This window comes from Lolium perenne, unplaced genomic scaffold (assembly GCF_019359855.2).
Source record: "Lolium perenne isolate Kyuss_39 unplaced genomic scaffold, Kyuss_2.0 unplaced33, whole genome shotgun sequence".
Lineage (NCBI taxonomy): Eukaryota > Viridiplantae > Streptophyta > Magnoliopsida > Poales > Poaceae > Lolium > Lolium perenne.
The window spans coordinates 624934-644875 of NW_027248991.1; the positions used below are offsets into that span (position 1 = coordinate 624934).

A 19942-nucleotide genomic window follows, 5' to 3' on the forward strand; every position below is an offset into this window, starting at 1 on the left:
GTTATATTGGTGGGTAGAAATCAGCCATGATGTGAGCCATCATAAAAGGTATATACGCAGAAGTCTGATGTGAACTGTTCTTCTGTTCACAGGTGGAATTGTGAGCTAGCTCTCTCGACCACGCGTGGGTCGTACTGGAATGGCAACCAAAATTCTTTTCGGCATGCATTTTGGGAAAAAGAGAAATATGGGTGACCATTAAGCCGCACATATTGAGAAAATCAGTTTATTAAGTGTTTACACCATGTCATGTGACTCTTTCTGAATGGTTGTTGATTAAACCATGTAACAAATATAGTTGTTGAGATGGCAATCAAGATACGCTTATGCAAACCTGTGGAATAGTGATCTTCCCGTAGAATCATTCGTACCTGCTAGAATCCAAAGCAAAGAGAATCTAGAGGGGACATGTAGTAGAGCCAATGAAACATACCCAAAGGTATGAAAAACTGTATAAATTGTGTAATCTTTGTATTCTGGCCAGAAACTACAAGGCTTAGAAGAAACGTTAATCATCTTCTAAAATATGCTTTCACTGCTGCACTACATGGTAAGAACAACCATATGTGCAAAACAAAGTATCAGTTTGAATTGGAAGATAAATTGAATGAATCTTCCAAGCATTCATATAATTTGATCAGGAATAAAAAGAAGCTAATTAAGTGATAGGCCTATCCTTACATTGGAAGGGGACAAACAACAACAATTAAGTCTGCATCTTGTCTGATAGATCATTTCTTGCCCCATAATGATTCACACAGGGATACAACCGAATCAAAATCATCTTGGGTAAAGTATCACAGTGGGATCTTGTTGCATGCAAGGTAAGTGAATTACATACTGTGAAGTTCTTCGTGATTTCTGCAAATGGTTTTTCCTGCATTATAATAAGCATTCAAAACCATTTGCAGTTAGTGTTGATTTGGAGTTGGAGAAAACACCGAACGCAAAGTAGTGTGTAGTGTTGTTGTTGTTGGGGTAGGGGTTACTGGAACCAACGGGGAGAGACTCGGAAAAGGCAAGGGAGCTAGAGAAAGATCCACAAAAGGATCGCAACCGTGTTTCACTTTATATTTCTTTGGCTTGCATGTGGTGAAGAGGTTTGAGGAAGCTACCTACAAAATTTAGCATCTGCAACACCGCCTACCGGCGGAGTTTTTTTTATCCGAGCTATTATTGAAGATATGCTAAGCCCCTTTTATATGTTTGGCACAGAAAGTTACGATCTAGGGTTGTCTCTTGATATTTATGAATATCAAAGTGTTGTTTTGACTAATCAGAAAAGAAGTGTTCCTTTAGTTATACTTGTGTTTGCAACATACACGTTTTACGAGACAATAATACATCCAAAAGGAGTGGTTGTTGAGTTAACAGTTATGACGGCCCATAACACAGGTGTGAGACTGACTGCGGAAGAAAAGAAGAGCTAGAACTTGGAACCACGTAGAGGCACAACAATGTTGTCTTGTTGTTGCTTCGGTGTTATCGTGTTGTATATTATATTATCCCTGATTTGTTTCAATTTTCATAGTGAGTTGTAAATTATATATGTATATTAAGAAATAAAATTTGAAGACCCGTGGCAACGCACGGGCATTTGTACTAGTCACCATATACAGAGGAATATCATAGGGGGCATAATAATTATGGAAAGGTCCAGTGCAACATATCGGACGTAAAACTAATAATGAAACTGTACAATGATCCACGAGACACAGAAAAACATTGATCAACCCAAGTAAATATTTCAACACAGACAACAATTATTAAAGATTATTAATTATGTTGTAGTAGCCATGTTAGATCAAATCAAATTAGCGCAGCACATGCACATGGATCAGTAGCTAGGTCCGGAGCCGAGCGCGAGGTCGCTTAGGATCTTTCCGCAGTTGGGGAGCGGCTCCGTCTTGAGGAACCCGAGCGCGCTGGCCCGTCGCACCTTGGTGGCGAGCCCGGCGTCGACAAGCGTCACGGGGGCGCTGTCGCGGCCCTTGTCGATCTCCGTGCACCCAGGCACGGGGCTGCTGAGGAGCCTCACGGCGCACACCTCCTCGCTGCCGCGGTTGTCCTTGAGCTCGATCTTGTAGTTGCCGGCGGCGTCGGTGACGTTCTCGGCGGACCTCTCGACGGTGCCGGCGGCGGTCATGAAGTGGCGGCACTCGAGCCGCACCTTGGCGCCCTGGATCGGGGTGGTGACGTTCGTCACGAACCCAGCGCGGCACGTGTCGCAGTACACCTCCCCCTCCACGAAGAAGCAGTTGTCGGCGGTGCATCCGCCGACGAGCAGCAACGCCACCGCGCCTACGACAGCAAACCTCATTGTTATCGTCGCCGTCATCATCTTGACCTCCCTCCGTACACGATCGGCCTTACTAATTTGTCTCCTATATACACAAACGAAATGAACCGACCGCTAGCTAGCTGCATTTGTGGGAATGCAAACTAACGAGTGGTGGAGCGAAATCCTAGCTGCTTAATTTAGTCTTTTCATGCGTCGACCAACCATCTTAATTTTATACTAGTACACCTTTTTAATCTATTTGTAGTATAATAACTAATAAATCTTATTCTTAGGTCTGGGTTAGGGGCGTGGCTCGTCTGCAGTAGCATTATTACTGTACCCGTACAGTAATGTACTTATCAACCGTCCAACGACGTAGCCAGTCTTCTATTTCCAGCAAAACCTGATTGTCTTCTTCCTCTGCACGTATCAGCCTATCAGGCCGCCGTGCCGCGCTACCTCAATACATCAGCGCGCAGCGGGCAACTAACCCATGGATTCACTGTTGCTGCGTCGCGCCGCCCGGGATGCTGGCCACGGATCTAAAACATCAGGAGATAGTGTGGTGCAGTCCATGGCCTGCTGGTGTTCTGCTACGAGCAGAAAGACCCGTCCGTCATCCACCGGCGCAGACGTACTCCGGTCGAACTGCTCAAGCTGGGTGGTGGGGGCTTGATTCCTTGTCGAGCTACCACTGCTGACGGCTTAATTCCTTGACGTGGTACTTTCCCACTTCTGAGCGCCGCCGGATGTCCGTCCCTCGTCGGAGCAGTGTGCTCCATTCCTAGCGATGGACGATGGTAACGAACGGCGATGGCTACTGCTTGCCTGCGTGATGCAACGAGAAAGAACAAGGGAAGAAGAACACATTAAAAAGAGCGTTTGAGACTACCGTCGGATGTAACTGAATGGTAGATCAAGTACATTACTGTACGGGTACAGTAATAATGCTACTGCAGACGAGCCACGCCCCTGGGTTAGGGTCAACATCTGTCAAAGTCCAACAGTACGGTCCCAGTTCCAACTCTGGATCGATACGCTCACCGTAAACGCTTAGGGTTCCTTTGATTTAAAGGATAGGAAAAGCATAGGAATAGAAAATGCATAGGATTGGAATGGCATGTCTACTTGAATTCTATAGGAAGATGAAGTTTGTTTGATTGTAGCAAAGGAATTTTTTCATGAGGTATGAGCTAATGATTTTTTCCTATAGGAATTACACTACAAGATTCCTATAGGAATTTTTCCTATAGGATATGTTCCTATGAATCAAACAACATGTATAGGAAATTTTTGTAGGATAACGTTGCATAGAAAACAAAAATTTTCCTACGGCGAACACGCAATCCAAGCCAAGATGCAATCTAGAAGACGGTAGCAACGAGGGGATATCGAGTCTCACCCCTGAAGAGATTCCAAAGCCTACAAGAGGAGGCTCTTGTTGCTGCGGTAGACGTTCACTTGCCGCTTGCAAAAGCGCGTAGAAGATCTTGATCACGATCGGTTCCGGCGCCACGAACGGGCAGCACCTCCGTACTCGGTCACACGTTCGGTTGTTGATGAAGACGACGTCCACCTCCCCGTTCCAGCGGGCAGCGGAAGTAGTAGCTCCTCTTGAATCCGACAGCACGACGGCGTGGTGTCGGTGGCGGTGAAGAAGTCCGGCGGAGCTTCGCTAAGCTATGCGGGCAATATGGAGGAGAGGAGCTTGGCTAGGGTTTGGGAGGGGTGGCCGGCCACTCTATGGGGGGCGGCCAGCTTGTGGTCTTGGGGTGGCCGGCCCCCTCCCTTGGCCCCTCATTATATAGGTGGATCCCAAGTGTTGGTGTCCAAGTCTTCGAATAAGACCCGAAACCAAAACCTTCCATAAGAGGTGAAACCTAGCCCAACTAGGACTCCCACCCAAAGGGTGGGATTTCCACCTCCCATGTGGGGGGGGTGGCCGGCCCCCTATGGTGGAGTCCACTTGGGACTCCACCCCATCTGGGGCTGGCCGGCCATGGTGGTGGAGTCCCATGTGGACTCCACCTTCCTTGGTGGTTTCTTCCGGACTTTTCTAGAACCTTCTAGAACCTTCCATAGAACCTTCCGCGACATTTTATTTCACATAAAATGACATCCTATATATGAATCTTATTCTCCGGACCATTCCGGAACTCCTCGTGACGTCCGGGATCTCATCCGGGACTCCGAACAAATATTCCAACTTCATTCCATATTCAAGTACTACCATTTCAACATCCAACTTTAAGTGTGTCACCCTACGGTTCGTGAACTATGCGGACATGGTTGAGTACTCACTCTGACCAATAACCAATAGCGGGATCTGGAGATCCATAATGGCTCCCACATATTCAACGATGACATTTAGTGATCGAATGAACCATTCACATACATTACTAATTCCCTTTGTCTCGCGATATTTTACTTGTCCGAGGTTTGATCTTCGGTATCACTCTATACCTTGTTCAACCTCGTCTCTGACAAGTACTCTTTACTGCATCGTGGTATGTGGTCTTTTATGAACTTATTCATATGCTTGCAAGACATTAGACGACATTCCACCGAGAGGGCCCAGAGTATATCTATCCGTCATCGGGATGGACAAATCCCACTGTTGATCCATATGCTTCAACTCATACTTTCCGGATACTTAATCCCACCTTTATAGCCACCCATTTACGCAGTGGTGTTTGGTGTAATCAAAGTACCTTTCCGGTATAAGTGATTTATATGATCTCATGGTCATAAGGACTAGGTAATTATGTATCGAAAGCTTATAGCAAATAACTTAATGACGAGATCTTATGCTACGCTTAATTGGGTGTGTCCATTTACATCATTCATATAATGATATAACCTTGTTATTAATAACATCCAATGTTCATGATTATGAAACTAATCATCCATTAATCAACAAGCTAGTTTAAGAGGCATACTAGGGACTTCTTGTTTGTCTACATATCACACATGTACTAATGTTTCGGTTAATACAATTATAGCATGATATATAAACATTTATCATAAACATAAAGATATAAATAATAATCACTTTATTATTGCCTCTAGGGCATATCTCCTTCAGTCTCCCACTTGCACTAGAGTCAATAATCTAGATTACATTGTAATATACCTAACACCCATGGCATTACGGTGTTGGTCATGCTTTGCCCTAGGGAGAGCTTTAGTCAACGGATCTGCTACATTCGGATCGGTGTGTACTTTGCAAATCTTTACTTCTCCATCTTCGATGTACTCGCGAATCGAGTGGTAACGCAGCTTGATATGCTTCAGCCTCTTGTGTGACCTTGGTTCTTGTGCATTGGCGATGGCACCCATGTTGTCACAATATATGACTAGTGGGTCCAATGCACTAGGAACCACACCGAGCTCTATAATGAACCTCTTCATCCATACCGCTTCTGATGAAGCCTCTGAAGCCGCTATGTACTCCGATTCTGTTGAGGATTTCGCCACCGTGCACGCTTCGAGCTTGCCCGACTTACTGCAGCACCATTCAATATAAACACGTACCCAGACTGTGACTTAGAGTCATCAGGATCAGTGTTCCAACTTGCATCGGTGTAACTTGTTACAACGAGCTCTTGGTCACCTCCATAACAAAGAAACATATCCTTAGTTCTTTTCAAGTACTTCAGGATATTCTTGACCGCTGTCCAGTGTTCCATTCCTGGATCACTTTGATATCTGCTAGTCAAACTAACAGCATGTGCTATATCCGGTCTTGTACATAGCATGGCATACATGATAGAGCCTACTGCCGAGGCATAGGGGATCTGACTCATCCTTTCTCTTTCTTCTGCCGTAGCCGGACCTTGAGTCTTACTCAAGACCTTGCCTGGTAACATAGGTAAGAATCCTTTCTTACTTTCGTCCATTCTAAACTTCTTTAGAATCTTGTCCAGGTATGTACTCTGTGATAGCCCTATTAGACGTCTTGATCTATCTCTATAAATCTTGATGCCTAATATATATGATGCTTCACCAAGGTCTTTCATTGAAAAACTATTATTCAAATAACCTTTTACACTGCTTAATAGTTCTATATCATTCCCAATCAATAATATGTCATCTACATATAATATCAGGAATGCTACAGAGCTCCCACTCACTTTCTTGTAAATACAGGCCTCTCCATGACACTGTATAAACCCGAAGTCTTTGATCACCTTATCAAAGCGTCGGTTCCAACTTCTTGATGCTTGCTTCAGTCCATAAATTGAACGCTGAAGTTTGCATACTTTGTCAGCATTTTTAGGATCGACAAAACCTTTGGGTTGTACCATATACAACTCTTCCTCAATGTCACCATTAAGGAACGCCGTTTTGACATCCATCTGCCAAATCTCATAATCGAAAAATGCAGCTATTGCTAACAAAATCCTCACAGATTTTAGCTTCGCTACAGGTGAGAAAGTCTCATCGTAGTCAACTCCTTGAATTTGTCGGAAACCCTTTGCAACAAGTCGAGCTTTATAGACAGTGATATTACCATCAGCATCTGTTTTTCTCTTGAAGAGCCATTTATTCTCAACAGCCTTTCGGCTATTAGGTAAGTCTACTAAAGTCCATACTTTGTTATCATACATGGATCCCATTTCGGATTTCATGGCTTCTTGCCATTTGTAGGAATCTGGGCTCATCATCGCTTCTTCATACGTCACAGGGTCCTCATCATTGTTATCCACAATCATGACATTTAGACAAGGATCATACCAATCAGGAGTGGCACGTTCCCTTGTCGATCTGCGAGGTTCAGTAGTTTCCTCGTTCGAAGTTTCATGATCATTATCATTAGCTTCCTCTGTTGCAGTGTAGGCGGTACAGTACAACTTCCGATCGCGCTACTCTGATCAACGAGTATAGATTCATCAATCTCATCGAGTTCTACTTTTCTTCCAGTCACTTCTTTAGTGAGAAATTCTTTCTCAAGAAAGGTTCCGTTCTTAGCAACAAAGATTTTGCCTTCGGATCTGTGATAGAAAGTGTACCCTATAGTTTCCTTAGGGTATCCTATGAAGACGCATTTCTCCGCTTTGGGTTCTAGCTTGTCCGGTTGTAACTTCTTTACATAGGCTTCGCAACCCCAAACTTTCAGGAACGACAGCTTAGGTTTCTTATTAAACCATAATTCATACGGTGTCGTTTCTACGGATTTTGATGGTGCTCTATTTAAAGTGAATGCGGCTGTCTCTAATGCATAACTCCAAAATGATAACGGCAAATCAGTAAGAGACATCATAGAACGAACCATATCTAAGAGAGTTCGATTACGACGTTCGGACACACCGTTACGTTGTGGTGTACCCGGCGGTGTCAATTGTGAAAGTATTCCGCATTTCTTTAAATGCACGCCAAACTCATAACTCAGATATTCACCTCCGCGATCAGATCGTAGAAATTTGATCTTCTTGTTACGTTGATTTTCTACTTCACATTGGAATTCCTTAAACTTCTCGAAAGTTTCGGATTTATGTTTCATGAGGTAGATATACCCATATCTACTCAGATCATCTGTGAAGGTTAGAACATAACGATAACCACCGCGCGATGCTACGCTCATTGGTCCGCACACATCGGTATGTATGATTTCCAATAAGTCGATGGCTCGCTCCATAATACCAGAGAATGGAGTCTTAGTCATTTTTCCCATTAGACATGCTTCGCATCTATCAAGTGACTCAAAGTCAAGTGATTCAAGTAATCCATCAGTATGGAGTTTCTTCATGCGTTTCACTCCAATATGACCAAGACGACAGTGCCATATATAAGTAGAATTATCATTCAATTTAATTCGCTTAGCATCAATGTTATGTATATGTGTATCACTACTATCGAGATCTAACAGAAATAAGCCATTCTTTTCAGGTGCTCGACCATAAAAGATATTATTCATAAAAATAGAACAACCATTATTCTCAGACTTGAATGAATAACCGTCTTGCATTAAACAAGATCCAGATATAATGTTCATGCTCAACGCGGGTACAAAATAACAATTATTTAGGCTTAAAACTAATCCCGAAGGTAGATGTAGAGGAAGTGTGCCGACAGCGATCACATCGACTTTGGATCCATTTCCAACGCGCATCGTCACTTCATCTTTCAGTAGTCTTCGTTTATTCTTTAGTTCCTGTTTCGAGTTACAAATATGAGCAACCGAACCAGTATCAAATACCCAGGTACTAGTACGAGAACCAGTGAGATAAACATCTATAACATGTATATCAGATATACCTTCTTTCTTCTTCTTGACAAGGCCGCTCTTCAGATCCGCCAAATACTTGGAGCAATTACGCTTCCAGTGTCCCTTCTCCTTGCAGTAATAGCACTCAGCATCAGGCTTAGGGCCAGTCTTAGGTTTTACAGGAGGCGTGGCAACTTTCTTGCCACTCTTCCTGTTCTTGCCTTTAGACTTGCCCTGTTTCTTGAAACTGGTGGTCTTGTTGACCATCAACACTTGGTGCTCTTTCTTGATCTCAATCTCAGCAGATTTTAGCATGGAGAAGAGTTCAGGTAACTCTTTGTTCATGTTCTGCATATTGTAGTTCATCACAAAGTTCTTGTAACTAGGTGGCGATGATTGAAGGACACGATTAATCCCCGATCTATTAGGAATCACTATTCCCAAGTCATCGAGTTTCTTCGCATGCCCGGTCATGGCGAGCATGTGCTCACTTACGGAGCTGCCTTCTTCCATCATGCAGTTGAAGAAGTGTTTCGATGCTTCATAGCATTCCACGGCCGCATGAGTCTCAAATATAGTCTTCAACTCATTGATTAACTCATGTGGATCGTGGTGCTCAAAACGTTTTTGAAGATCGGCTTCCAGACTGCATAAGATGGCACATTGAACTTGAGAGTACCGAGTTTTCCGAGTTGCGTAAACAGCTTTTACTTCATCGGTTTCAGTTTCTGCAGGAGGGTCACCTAGCGGTGCATCAAGCACATATTGCAGATTTCCGCCATTGAGGAAAATCCTCACATGACCGAACCAGTCGGTGAAGTTGCTACCGTTGCTCTTAAGCTTTTCTTTCTCTAGGAACTGGTTAAAATTGATTGGGGACGCCATATCTACAACATATTTGCAATAGTTTAGACTAATGTTTATGACAAATTGAGTTCAAATTTTAATTCAATATAATTAAAAACTAGGTGAACTCCCACTCAAAACAATATCCCTCGCATTGTCTTAGTGATCACACGAACCAAATCCACCGCACCTAAGTCCGATCATCACGAGACAAGGTGTGATTTCAATGGCGAACATTCAAAGTGTTCATCATATCAATCATATGATTCATGCTCTACCTTTCGGTATCACGTGTTCCGAGACCATGTCTGTACATGCTAGGCTCGTCAAGGCCACCTTAGTATCCGCATGTGCAAAACTGTCTTGCACCCGTTGTATGCACTTGTTGATTCTATCACACCCGATCATCACGAGATGCTTCGAAACGACAAGTCTTGGCAACGGTGCTACTAAGGATGAACACTTTATTATCTTGAGATTTTAGTGAGAGGGATCATCTTATAATGCTACCGTCGCGATCTAAGCAAAATAAGATGCATAAAAGGATTAACATCACATGCAGTTCATATGTGATATGATATGGCCCTTTTGTCTTTGCGCCTTTGATCTTCATCTCCAAAGCACGGACATGATCTCCATCATCAACGGGCATGATCTCCATCATCGTCGGTGAAGCACCAAGGTCAATGGCGCCGTCTTCATGATTGTCCTCCATGTAGCAACTATTACAACTACTTTGAAATACTACTCAACATGAAATTTAAAGACAACCATAAGGCTCCTGCCGGTTGCCACAATACAATAATGATCATCTCATACATATTCATCATCACATTATGGCCATATCACATCACCAAACCCTGCAAAAACAAGTTAGACGTTCTCTAATTTGGTTTGCATATTTTACGTGGTTTAGGGTTTTCGAGTAAGATCCAATCTACCTACGAACATGAACCACAACGGTGATACTAGTGTTGTCGATAGAAGAGTAAATTGAATCTTTACTATAGTAGGAGAGACAGACACCCGCAAAGCCACTTATGCAATACAAGTTGCATGTCGAGCGTGGAGCAAATCTCATGAACGCGGTCATGTAAAGTTAGCCCGAGCCGCTTCATCCCACTATGCCATAAAGATGCAAAGTACTCAACTAAAGATAACAAAAGCATCAACGCCCACAAACCATTGTGTTCTACTCGTGCAACCATCTATGCATAGACACGGCTCTGATACCACTGTAGGATTACGTTGCATAGAAAACAAAAAATTTCCTACGGCGAACACGCAATCCAAGCCAAGATGCAATCTAGAAGACAGTAGCAACGAGGGGATATCGAGTCTCACCCTTGAAGAGATTCCAAAGCCTACAAGAGGAGGCTCTTGTTGCTGCGGTAGACGTGAAGGAGATATGCCCTAGAGGCAATAATAAAGTGGTTATTATTTATATCTTTATGTTTATGATAAATGTTTATATATCATGCTAGAATTGTATTAACCGAAACATTAGTACATGTGTGATATGTAGACAAACAAGAAGTCCCTAGTATGCCTCTTAAACTAGCTTGTTGATTAATGGATGATTAGTTTCATAATCATGAACATTGGATGTTATTAATAACAAGGTTATGTCATTGTGTGAATGATGTAATGGACACACCCAATTAAGCGTAGCATAAGATCTCGTCATTAAGTTATTTGCTATAAGCTTTTGTTACATAGTTACCTAGTCCTTATGACCATGAGATCATGTAAATCACTTATACCGGAAAGGTACTTTGATTACACCAAACACCACTGCGTAAATGGGTGGCTATAAAGGTGGGATTAAGTATCCGGAAAGTATGAGTTGAGGCATATGGATCAACAGTGGGATTTGTCCATCCCGATGACGGATAGATATACTCTGGGCCCTCTCGGTGGAATGTCGTCTAATGTCTTGCAAGCATATGAATGAGTTCATAAGAGACCACATACCACGGTACGAGTAAAGAGTACTTGTCAAGAGACGAGGTTGAACAAGGTATAGAGTGATACCGAAGATCAAACCTCGGACAAGTAAAATATCGCGAGACAAAGGGAATTGGTAATGTATGTGAATGGTTCATTCGATCACTAAAGTCATCGTTGAATATGTGGGAGCCATTATGGATCTCCAGATCCCGCTATTGGTTATTGGTCGGAGTGAGTACTCAACCATGTCCACATAGTTCTCGAACCGTAGGGTGACACACTTAAAGTTGGATGTTGAAATGGTAGTACTTGAATTATGGAATGGAGTTCGAATATTTGTTCGGAGTCCCGGATGAGATCCCGGACATCACGAGGAGTTCCGGAATGGTCCGGAGAATAAGATTCATATATAGGATGTCATTTTATGTGAAATAAAATGTCGCGGAAGGTTCTATGGAAGGTTCTAGAAGGTTCTAGAAAAGTCCGGTAGAAACCACCAAGGAAGGTGGAGTCCACAAGGGACTCCACCTCCATGGCCGGCCAGACCTAGTGGGGGTGGAGTCCCAAGTGGACTCCACCATAGGGGGCCGGCCACCCCCCACATGGGAGGTGGGAATCCCACCTTTGGGTGGGAGTCCTAGTTGGGCTAGGTTTCCCCCTCCTATGGAAGGTTTTGGTTTCGGGTCTTATTCGAAGACTTGGACACCAACACTTGGGATCCACCTATATAATGAGGGGCCAAGGGAGGGGGCCGGCCACCCCAAGACCATAGCTTGGCCGCCCCCCTTGAGTGGCCGGCCACCCCCTCCCAAACCCTAGCTTTGCTCCTCCACTTCATATTGCCCGCGTAGCTTAGCGAAGCTCCGCCGGACTTCTACACCGCCACCGACACCACGCCGTCGTGCTGTCGGATTCAAGAGGAGCTACTACTTCCGCTGCCCGCTGGAACGGGGAGGTGGACGTCGTCTTCATCAACAACCGAACGTGTGACCGAGTACGGAGGTGCTGCCCGTTCGTGGCGCCGGAACCGATCGTGATCAAGATCTTCTACGCGCTTTTGCAAGCGGCAAGTGATCGTCTACCGCAGCAACAAGAGCCTCCTCTTGTAGGCTTTGGAATCTCTTCAAGGGTGAGACTCGATACCCCCTCGTTGCTACCGTCTTCTAGATTGCATCTTGGCTTGGATTGCGTGTTCGCGGTAGGAAAATTTTTGTTTTCTATGCAACGTTATCCTACAGAGCCGTGTCTATGCATAGATGGTTGCACGAGTAGAACACAATGGTTTGTGGGCGTTGATGCTCTTGTTATCTTTAGTTTGAGTACTTTGCATCTTTATGGCATAGTGGGATGAAGCGGCTCGGACTAACTTTACATGACCGCGTTCATGAGACTTGTTCCTCGTTCGACATGCAAATTGTATTGCATAAGAGGCTTTGCGGGTGTCTGTCTCTCCTACTATAGTAAAGATTCAATTTACTCTTCTATTGAAAACATTAGTATCAACGTTGTGGTTCATGTTCGTAGGTAGATTAGATCTCTCTCGAAAACCCTAAACCACGTAAAATATGCAAACCAAATTAGAGACGTCTAACTTGTTTTTGCAGGGTTTGGTGATGTGATATGGCCATAATGTGATGATGAATATGTATGAGATGATCATTATTGTATTGTGGCAACCGGCAGGAGCCTTATGGTTGTCTTTAAATTTCATGTTGAGTAGTATTTCAAAGTAGTTGTAATAGTTGCTACATGGAGGACAATCATGAAGACGGCGCCATTGACCTTGACGCTACGCCGACGATGATGTAGATCATGCCCGAAGATGATGGAGATCATATCCGTGCTTTGGAGATGAAGATCAAAGGCGCAAGAACAAAAGGGCCATATCATATCACATATGAACTGCATGTGATGTTAATCCTTTTTATGCATCTTATTTTGCTTAGATCGCGACGGTAGCATTATAAGATGATCCCTCACTAAAATCTCAAGATAATAAAGTGTTCATCCTTAGTAGCACCGTTGCCAAGTCTTGTCGTTTCGAAGCACCTCGTGATGATCGGGTGTGATAGATTCAATAAGTACATATGACGGGTGCAAGACAGTTTTGCACATGCGGATACTAGGGTGGCCTTGACGAGCCTAGCATGTACAGACATGGTCTCGGAACACGTGATACCGAAAGGTAGAGCATGAATCATATGGTTGATATGATGAACACTTTGAGTGTTCGCCATTGAAATCACACCTTTTCTCGTGATGATCGGGTTTAGGTGCGGTGGATTTGGTTCGTGTGATCACTAAGACAATGCGAGGGATATTGTTTTGAGTGGGAGTTCACTTAGGTTTTTAATTATGTTGAATTAAAATTTGAACTCAATTTGTCATAAACTTAGTCTAAACTATTGCAAATATATGTTGTAGAGATGGCGTCCCCAATCAATTTTAATCAGTTCCTAGAGAAAGAGAAACTTAAGAGCAACGGTAGCAACTTCACCGACTGGTTCCGTCATGTGAGGATCTTCCTCTCTGGCGGAAATCTGCAATTTGTGCTTGATGCACCGCTAGGTGACCCTCCTGCAGAAGATGAATCCGATGAAGTAAAAGCTGTTTACGCGACTCGGAAAACTCGGTACTCTCAAGTTCGAGTGTGCCATCCTGTGCGATGCGGAATCCGATCTTCAAAAACGTTTTGAGCACCATGATCCTCATGAGTTGATGAATGAGCTGAAAGCTATATTCGAGACTCATGCGGCCGTGGAATGCTATGAAGCATCGAAACATTTCTTCAGCTGTATGATGGAAGAAGGCAGCTCCGTTAGTGAGCACATGCTCGCCATGACCGGGCATGCAAAGAAACTCATTGACTTGGGAATAGTGATTCCTAATAGACTGGGGATTAATCGTGTCCTTCAATCACTGCCACCAAGTTACAAGAACTTTGTGATGAACTACAATATGCAGAACATGAACAAGGAGTGACCTGAACTCTTTGGCATGCTAAAAGCTGCAGAGATTGAGATCAAGAAAGAGCACCAAGTGTTGATGGTCAACAAGACCACCAGTTTCAAGAAACAGGGCAAGTCTAAGGGAAAATTCAAGAAGGGTGGCAAGAAAGCTGCCACGCCTCCTATGAAACCTAAGAACGGCCCTAAGCCTGATGCTGAGTGCTATTACTGCAAGGAGAAGGGACACTGGAAGCGTAATTGCTCCAAGTATACGCTGATACGAAGAGCGGCCTTGTCAAGAAGAAGAAAGAAGGTATATTTGATATACATGTTATAGATGTTCATTTCACTGGTTCTCGTTCTAGTACACAGGTATTTGATCTTGGTTCGGTTGCTCATATTTGTAACTCGAAGCGGGAACTAAAGAATAAACGACAAGCTGAAAGATGAAGTGACGATGCGCGTTGGAAACGGATCCAAGGTCAATGTGATCGCAGTCGGCACACTTCCTCTACATCTACCTTCGGGATTAGTTTTAAGCATAAATAATTGCTATTATGTACCTGCGTTGAGCATGAACATTATATCTGGATCTTGTTTAATGCAAGACGGTTATTCATTCAAGTCTGAGAATAATGGTTGTTCTATTTTTATGAATAATATCTTTTATGGTCGAGCACCACAAAAGAATGGCTTATTTCTGTTAGATCTCGATAGTAGTGATACACACATACATAACATTGATGCTAAGCGAATTAAACTTAATAATAATTCTACTTATATGTGGCACTGTCGTCTTGGTCATATTGGAGTGAAACGCATGAAGAAACTCCATACTGATGGATTACTTGAATCACTTGACTTTGAGTCACTTGATAGATGCGAAGCATGTCTAATGGGAAAAATGACAAAGACTCCATTTTACAGTATGATGGAGCGAGCTACCGACTTATTGGAAATCAGACATACCGATGTATGTGGACCAATGAGCGTAGCATCTAGCGGTGGTTATCGTTATGTTCTAACCTTCACAGATGATCTGAGTAGATATGGGTATATCTATTTCATGAAACATAAATCCGAAACTTTCGAGAAGTTTAAGGAATTTCAAAGTGAAGTAGAAAATCAACGTAACAAGAAGATCAAATTTCTACGATCTGATCGTGGAGGTGAATATCTGAGTTATGAGTTTGGCATGCATTTAAAGAAATGCGGAATACTTTCACAATTGACACCGCCGGGAACACCTCAACGAAACGGTGTGTCCGAACGTCGTAATCGAACTCTCTTAGATATGGTTCGTAGTATGATGTCTCTTACTGATTTACCGTTATCATTTTGGAGTTATGCATTAGAGACAGCCGCATTCACTTTAAATAGAGCACCATCAAAATCCGTAGAAACGACACCGTATGAATTATGGTTTAATAAGAAACCTAAGCTGTCGTTCCTGAAAGTTTGGGGTTGCGAAGCCTATGTAAAGAAGTTACAACCGGACAAGCTAGAATCCAAAGCGAAGAAATGCGTCTTCATAGGATACCCTAAGGAAACTATAGGGTACACTTTCTATCACAGATCCGAAGGCAAAATCTTTGTTGCTAAGAACGGAACCTTTCTTGAGAAAGAATTTCTCACTAAAGAAGTGACTGGAAGAAAAGTAGAACTCGATGAGATTGATGAATCTATACTCGTTGATCAGAGTAGCGCGATCTGAAGTTGTACCTGTACCGCCTACACCGGCAACGAGAGGAAGCTAATGATAATGATCATGAAACTTCGAACGAGGAAACTACTGAACCTCGCAGATCGACAAGGGAACGTGCCACTCCTGATTGGTATGATCCTTGTCTAAATGTCATGATTGTAGATAACAATGATGAGGACCCTGCGACGTATGAAGAAGCAATGATGAGCCCAGATTCCAACAAATGGCAAGAAGCCATGAAATCCGAAATGGGATCCATGTATGATAACAAAGTATGGACTTTGGTAGACTTACCTGATAGCCGAAAGGCTGTCGAGAATAAATGGATCTTCAAGAGAAAAACAGATGCTGATGGTAATATTACTGTCTATAAAGCTCGACTTGTCGCAAAGGGTTTCCGACAAATTCAAGGAGTTGACTACGATGAGACTTTCTCACCTGTAGCGAAGCTAAAATCTGTGAGGATTTTGTTAGCAATAGCTGCATTTTTCGATTATGAGATTTGGCAGATGGATGTCAAAACGGTGTTCCTTAATGGAGACATTGAGGAAGAGTTGTATATGGTACAACCCAAAGGTTTTGTCGATCCTAAAAATGCGACAAAGTATGCAAACTTCAGCGTTCAATCTATGGTGAAGCAAGCATCGAGAAGTTGGAACCGACGCTTTGATAAAGTGATCAAAGACTTCGGGTTTATACAGTGTCATGGAGAGGCCTGTATTTACAAGAAAGTGAGTGGGAGCTCTGTAGCATTCCTGATATTATATGTAGATGACATATTATTGATCGGGAATGATATAGAACTATTAAGCAGTGTTAAGGGTTATTTGAATAATAGTTTTTCAATGAAAGACCTTGGTGAAGCATCATATATATTAGGCATCAAGATTTATAGAGATAGATCAAGACGCCTAATAGGGCTATCACAGAGTACATATCTGGACAAGATTCTAAAGAAGTTTAGAATGGACGAAAGTAAGAAAGGGTTCTTACCTATGTTACCAGGCAAGGTATTGAGTAAAACTCAAGGACCGGCTACGGCAGAAGAAAGAGAAAGGATGAGTAACATCCCCTATGCTTCGGCGATAGGCTCTATTATGTATGCCATGCTATGTACAAGACCGGATATAGCGCATCTTTGTTAGTTTGACTAGCGGATATCAAAGTGATCCAGAATGGAACACTGGACAGCGGTCAAGAATATCCTGAAGTACTTGAAAAGAACTAAGGATATGTTTCTTTGTTATGGAGGTGACCAAGAGCTCGTTGTAACAAGTTACACCGATGCAAGTTGGAACACTGATCCTGATGACTCTAAGTCACAATCTGGGTACGTGTTTATATTGAATGGTGCTTTGCGATGGCTGGGCAAGCTCGAAGCAGTGCACGGTGGCGAAGTCTTCAACAGAATCAGAGTACATAGCAGCTTCAGAGGCTTCATCAGAAGCGGTATGGATGAAGAGGTTCATTGTAGAGCTCGGTGTGGTTCCTAGTGCATTGGACCCATTAATCATTTACTGTGATAACATGGGTGCCATCGCCAATGCACAAGAGCCAAGGTCACACAAGAGGCTGAAGCATATCAAGCTGCGTTACCACTCGATTCGCGAGTACATCGAAGATGGAGAAGTAAAGATTTGCAAAGTACACACTGATCTGAATGTAGCAGATCCGTTGACTAAAGCTCTCCCTAGGGCAAAGCATGACCAACACCAGAATGCCATGGGTGTTAGGTATATTACAATGTAATCTAGATTATTGACTCTAGTGCAAGTGGGAGACTGAAGGAGATATGCCCTAGAGGCAATAATAAAGTGGTTATTATTTATATCTTTATGTTTATGATAAATGTTTATATATCATGCTAGAATTGTATTAACCGAAACATTAGTACATGTGTGATATGTAGACAAACAAGAAGTCCCTAGTATGCCTCTTAAACTAGCTTGTTGATTAATGGATGATTAGTTTCATAATCATGAACATTGGATGTTATTAATAACAAGGTTATGTCATTGTGTGAATGATGTAATGGACACACCCAATTAAGCGTAGCATAAGATCTCGTCATTAAGTTATTTGCTATAAGCTTTTGTTACATAGTTACCTAGTCCTTATGACCATGAGATCATGTAAATCACTTATACCGGAAAGGTACTTTGATTACACCAAACACCACTGCGTAAATGGGTGGCTATAAAGGTGGGATTAAGTATCCGGAAAGTATGAGTTGAGGCATATGGATCAACAGTGGGATTTGTCCATCCCGATGACGGATAGATATACTACAGGCCCTCTCGGTGGAATGTCGTCTAATGTCTTGCAAGCATATGAATGAGTTCATAAGAGACCACATACCACGGTACGAGTAAAGAGTACTTGTCAAGAGACGAGGTTGAACAAGGTATAGAGTGATACCGAAGATCAAACCTCGGACAAGTAAAATATCGCGAGACAAAGGGAATTGGTAATGTATGTGAATGGTTCATTCGATCACTAAAGTCATCGTTGAATATGTGGGAGCCATTATGGATCTCCAGATCCCGCTATTGGTTATTGGTCGGAGTGGGTACTCAACCATGTCCACATAGTTCTCGAACCGTAGGGTGACACACTTAAAGTTGGATGTTGAAATGGTAGTACTTGAATTATGGAATGGAGTTCGAATATTTGTTCGGAGTCCCGGATGAGATCCCGGACATCACGAGGAGTTCCGGAATGGTCCGGAGAATAAGATTCATATATAGGATATCATTTTATGTGAAATAAAATGTCGCGGAAGGTTCTATGGAAGGTTCTAGAAGGTTCTAGAAAAGTCCGGTAGAAACCACCAAGGAAGGTGGAGTCCACAAGGGACTCCACCTCCATGGCCGGCCAGCCCTAGTGGGGGTGGAGTCCCAAGTGGACTCCACCATAGGGGGCCGGCCACCCCCCACATGGGAGGTGGGAATCCCACCTTTGGGTGGGAGTCCTAGTTGGGCTAGGTTTCCCCCCTCCTATGGAAGGTTTTGGTTTCGGGTCTTATTCGAAGACTTGGACACCAACACTTGGGATCCACCTATATAATGAGGGGCCAAGGGAGGGGGCCGGCCACCCCAAGACCATAGCTTGGCCGCCCCGCTTGAGTGGCCGGCCACCCCCTCCCAAACCCTAGCTTTGCTCCTCCACTTCATATTGCCCGCGTAGCTTAGCGAAGCTCCGCCGGACTTCTACACCGCCACCGACACCACGCCGTCGTGCTGTCGGATTCAAGAGGAGCTACTACTTCCGCTGCCCGCTGGAACGGGGAGGTGGACGTCGTCGACATCAACAACCGAACGTGTGACCGAGTACGGAGGTGCTGCCCGTTCGTGGCGCCGGAACCGATCGTGATCAAGATCTTCTACGCACTTTTGCAAGCGGCAAGTGATCGTCTACCGCAGCAACAAGAGCCTCCTCTTGTAGGCTTTGGAATCTCTTCAAGGGTGAGACTCGATACCCCCTCGTTGCTACCGTCTTCTAGATTGCATCTTGGCTTGGATTGCGTGTTCGCGGTAGGAAAATTTTTGTTTTCTATGCAACGTTATCCTACAAGACGTTCACTTGCCGCTTGCAAAAGCGCGTAGAAGATCTTGATCACGATCGGTTCCGGCGCCACGAACGGGCAGCACCTCCGTACTCGGTCACACGTTCGGTTGTTGATGAAGACGACGTCCACCTCCCCGTTCCAGCGGGCAGCGGAAGTAGTAGCTCCTCTTGAATCCGACAGCACGACGGCGTGGTGTCGGTGGCGGTGAAGAAGTCCGGCGGAGCTTCGCTAAGCTATCCGGGCAATATGGAGGAGAGGAGCTTGGCTAGGGTTTGGGAGGGGTGGCCGGCCACTCTATGGGGGGCGGCCAGCTTGTGGTCTTGGGGTGGCCGGCCCCCTCCCTTGGCCCCTCATTATATAGGTGGATCCCAAGTGTTGGTGTCCAAGTCTTCGAATAAGACCCGAAACCAAAACCTTCCATAAGAGGTGAAACCTA

General features: G+C 43.8%; 1 protein-coding gene across 1 annotated transcript; it reads right to left on the minus strand.

Moving 5' to 3' along the window:
• Positions 1–1614: 1614 nt before the first annotated feature.
• On the minus strand, positions 1615–2404 carry LOC127298441 (pollen-specific protein C13). The gene has a single exon (XM_051328286.2). It carries the CDS (start codon positions 2339–2341, stop codon positions 1838–1840), a length of 504 nt encoding a protein of 167 aa, XP_051184246.1. The 5' UTR covers positions 2342–2404; the 3' UTR covers positions 1615–1837.
• Between the last annotated feature and the right edge of the window lie 17538 nt (positions 2405–19942).

Excerpts from the sequence above, each read along its gene's own strand:
- LOC127298441 (XM_051328286.2), bottom strand. The coding sequence starts at position 2,341 with ATGATGACGGCGACGATAACAATGAGGTTTGCTGTCGTAGGCGCGGTG.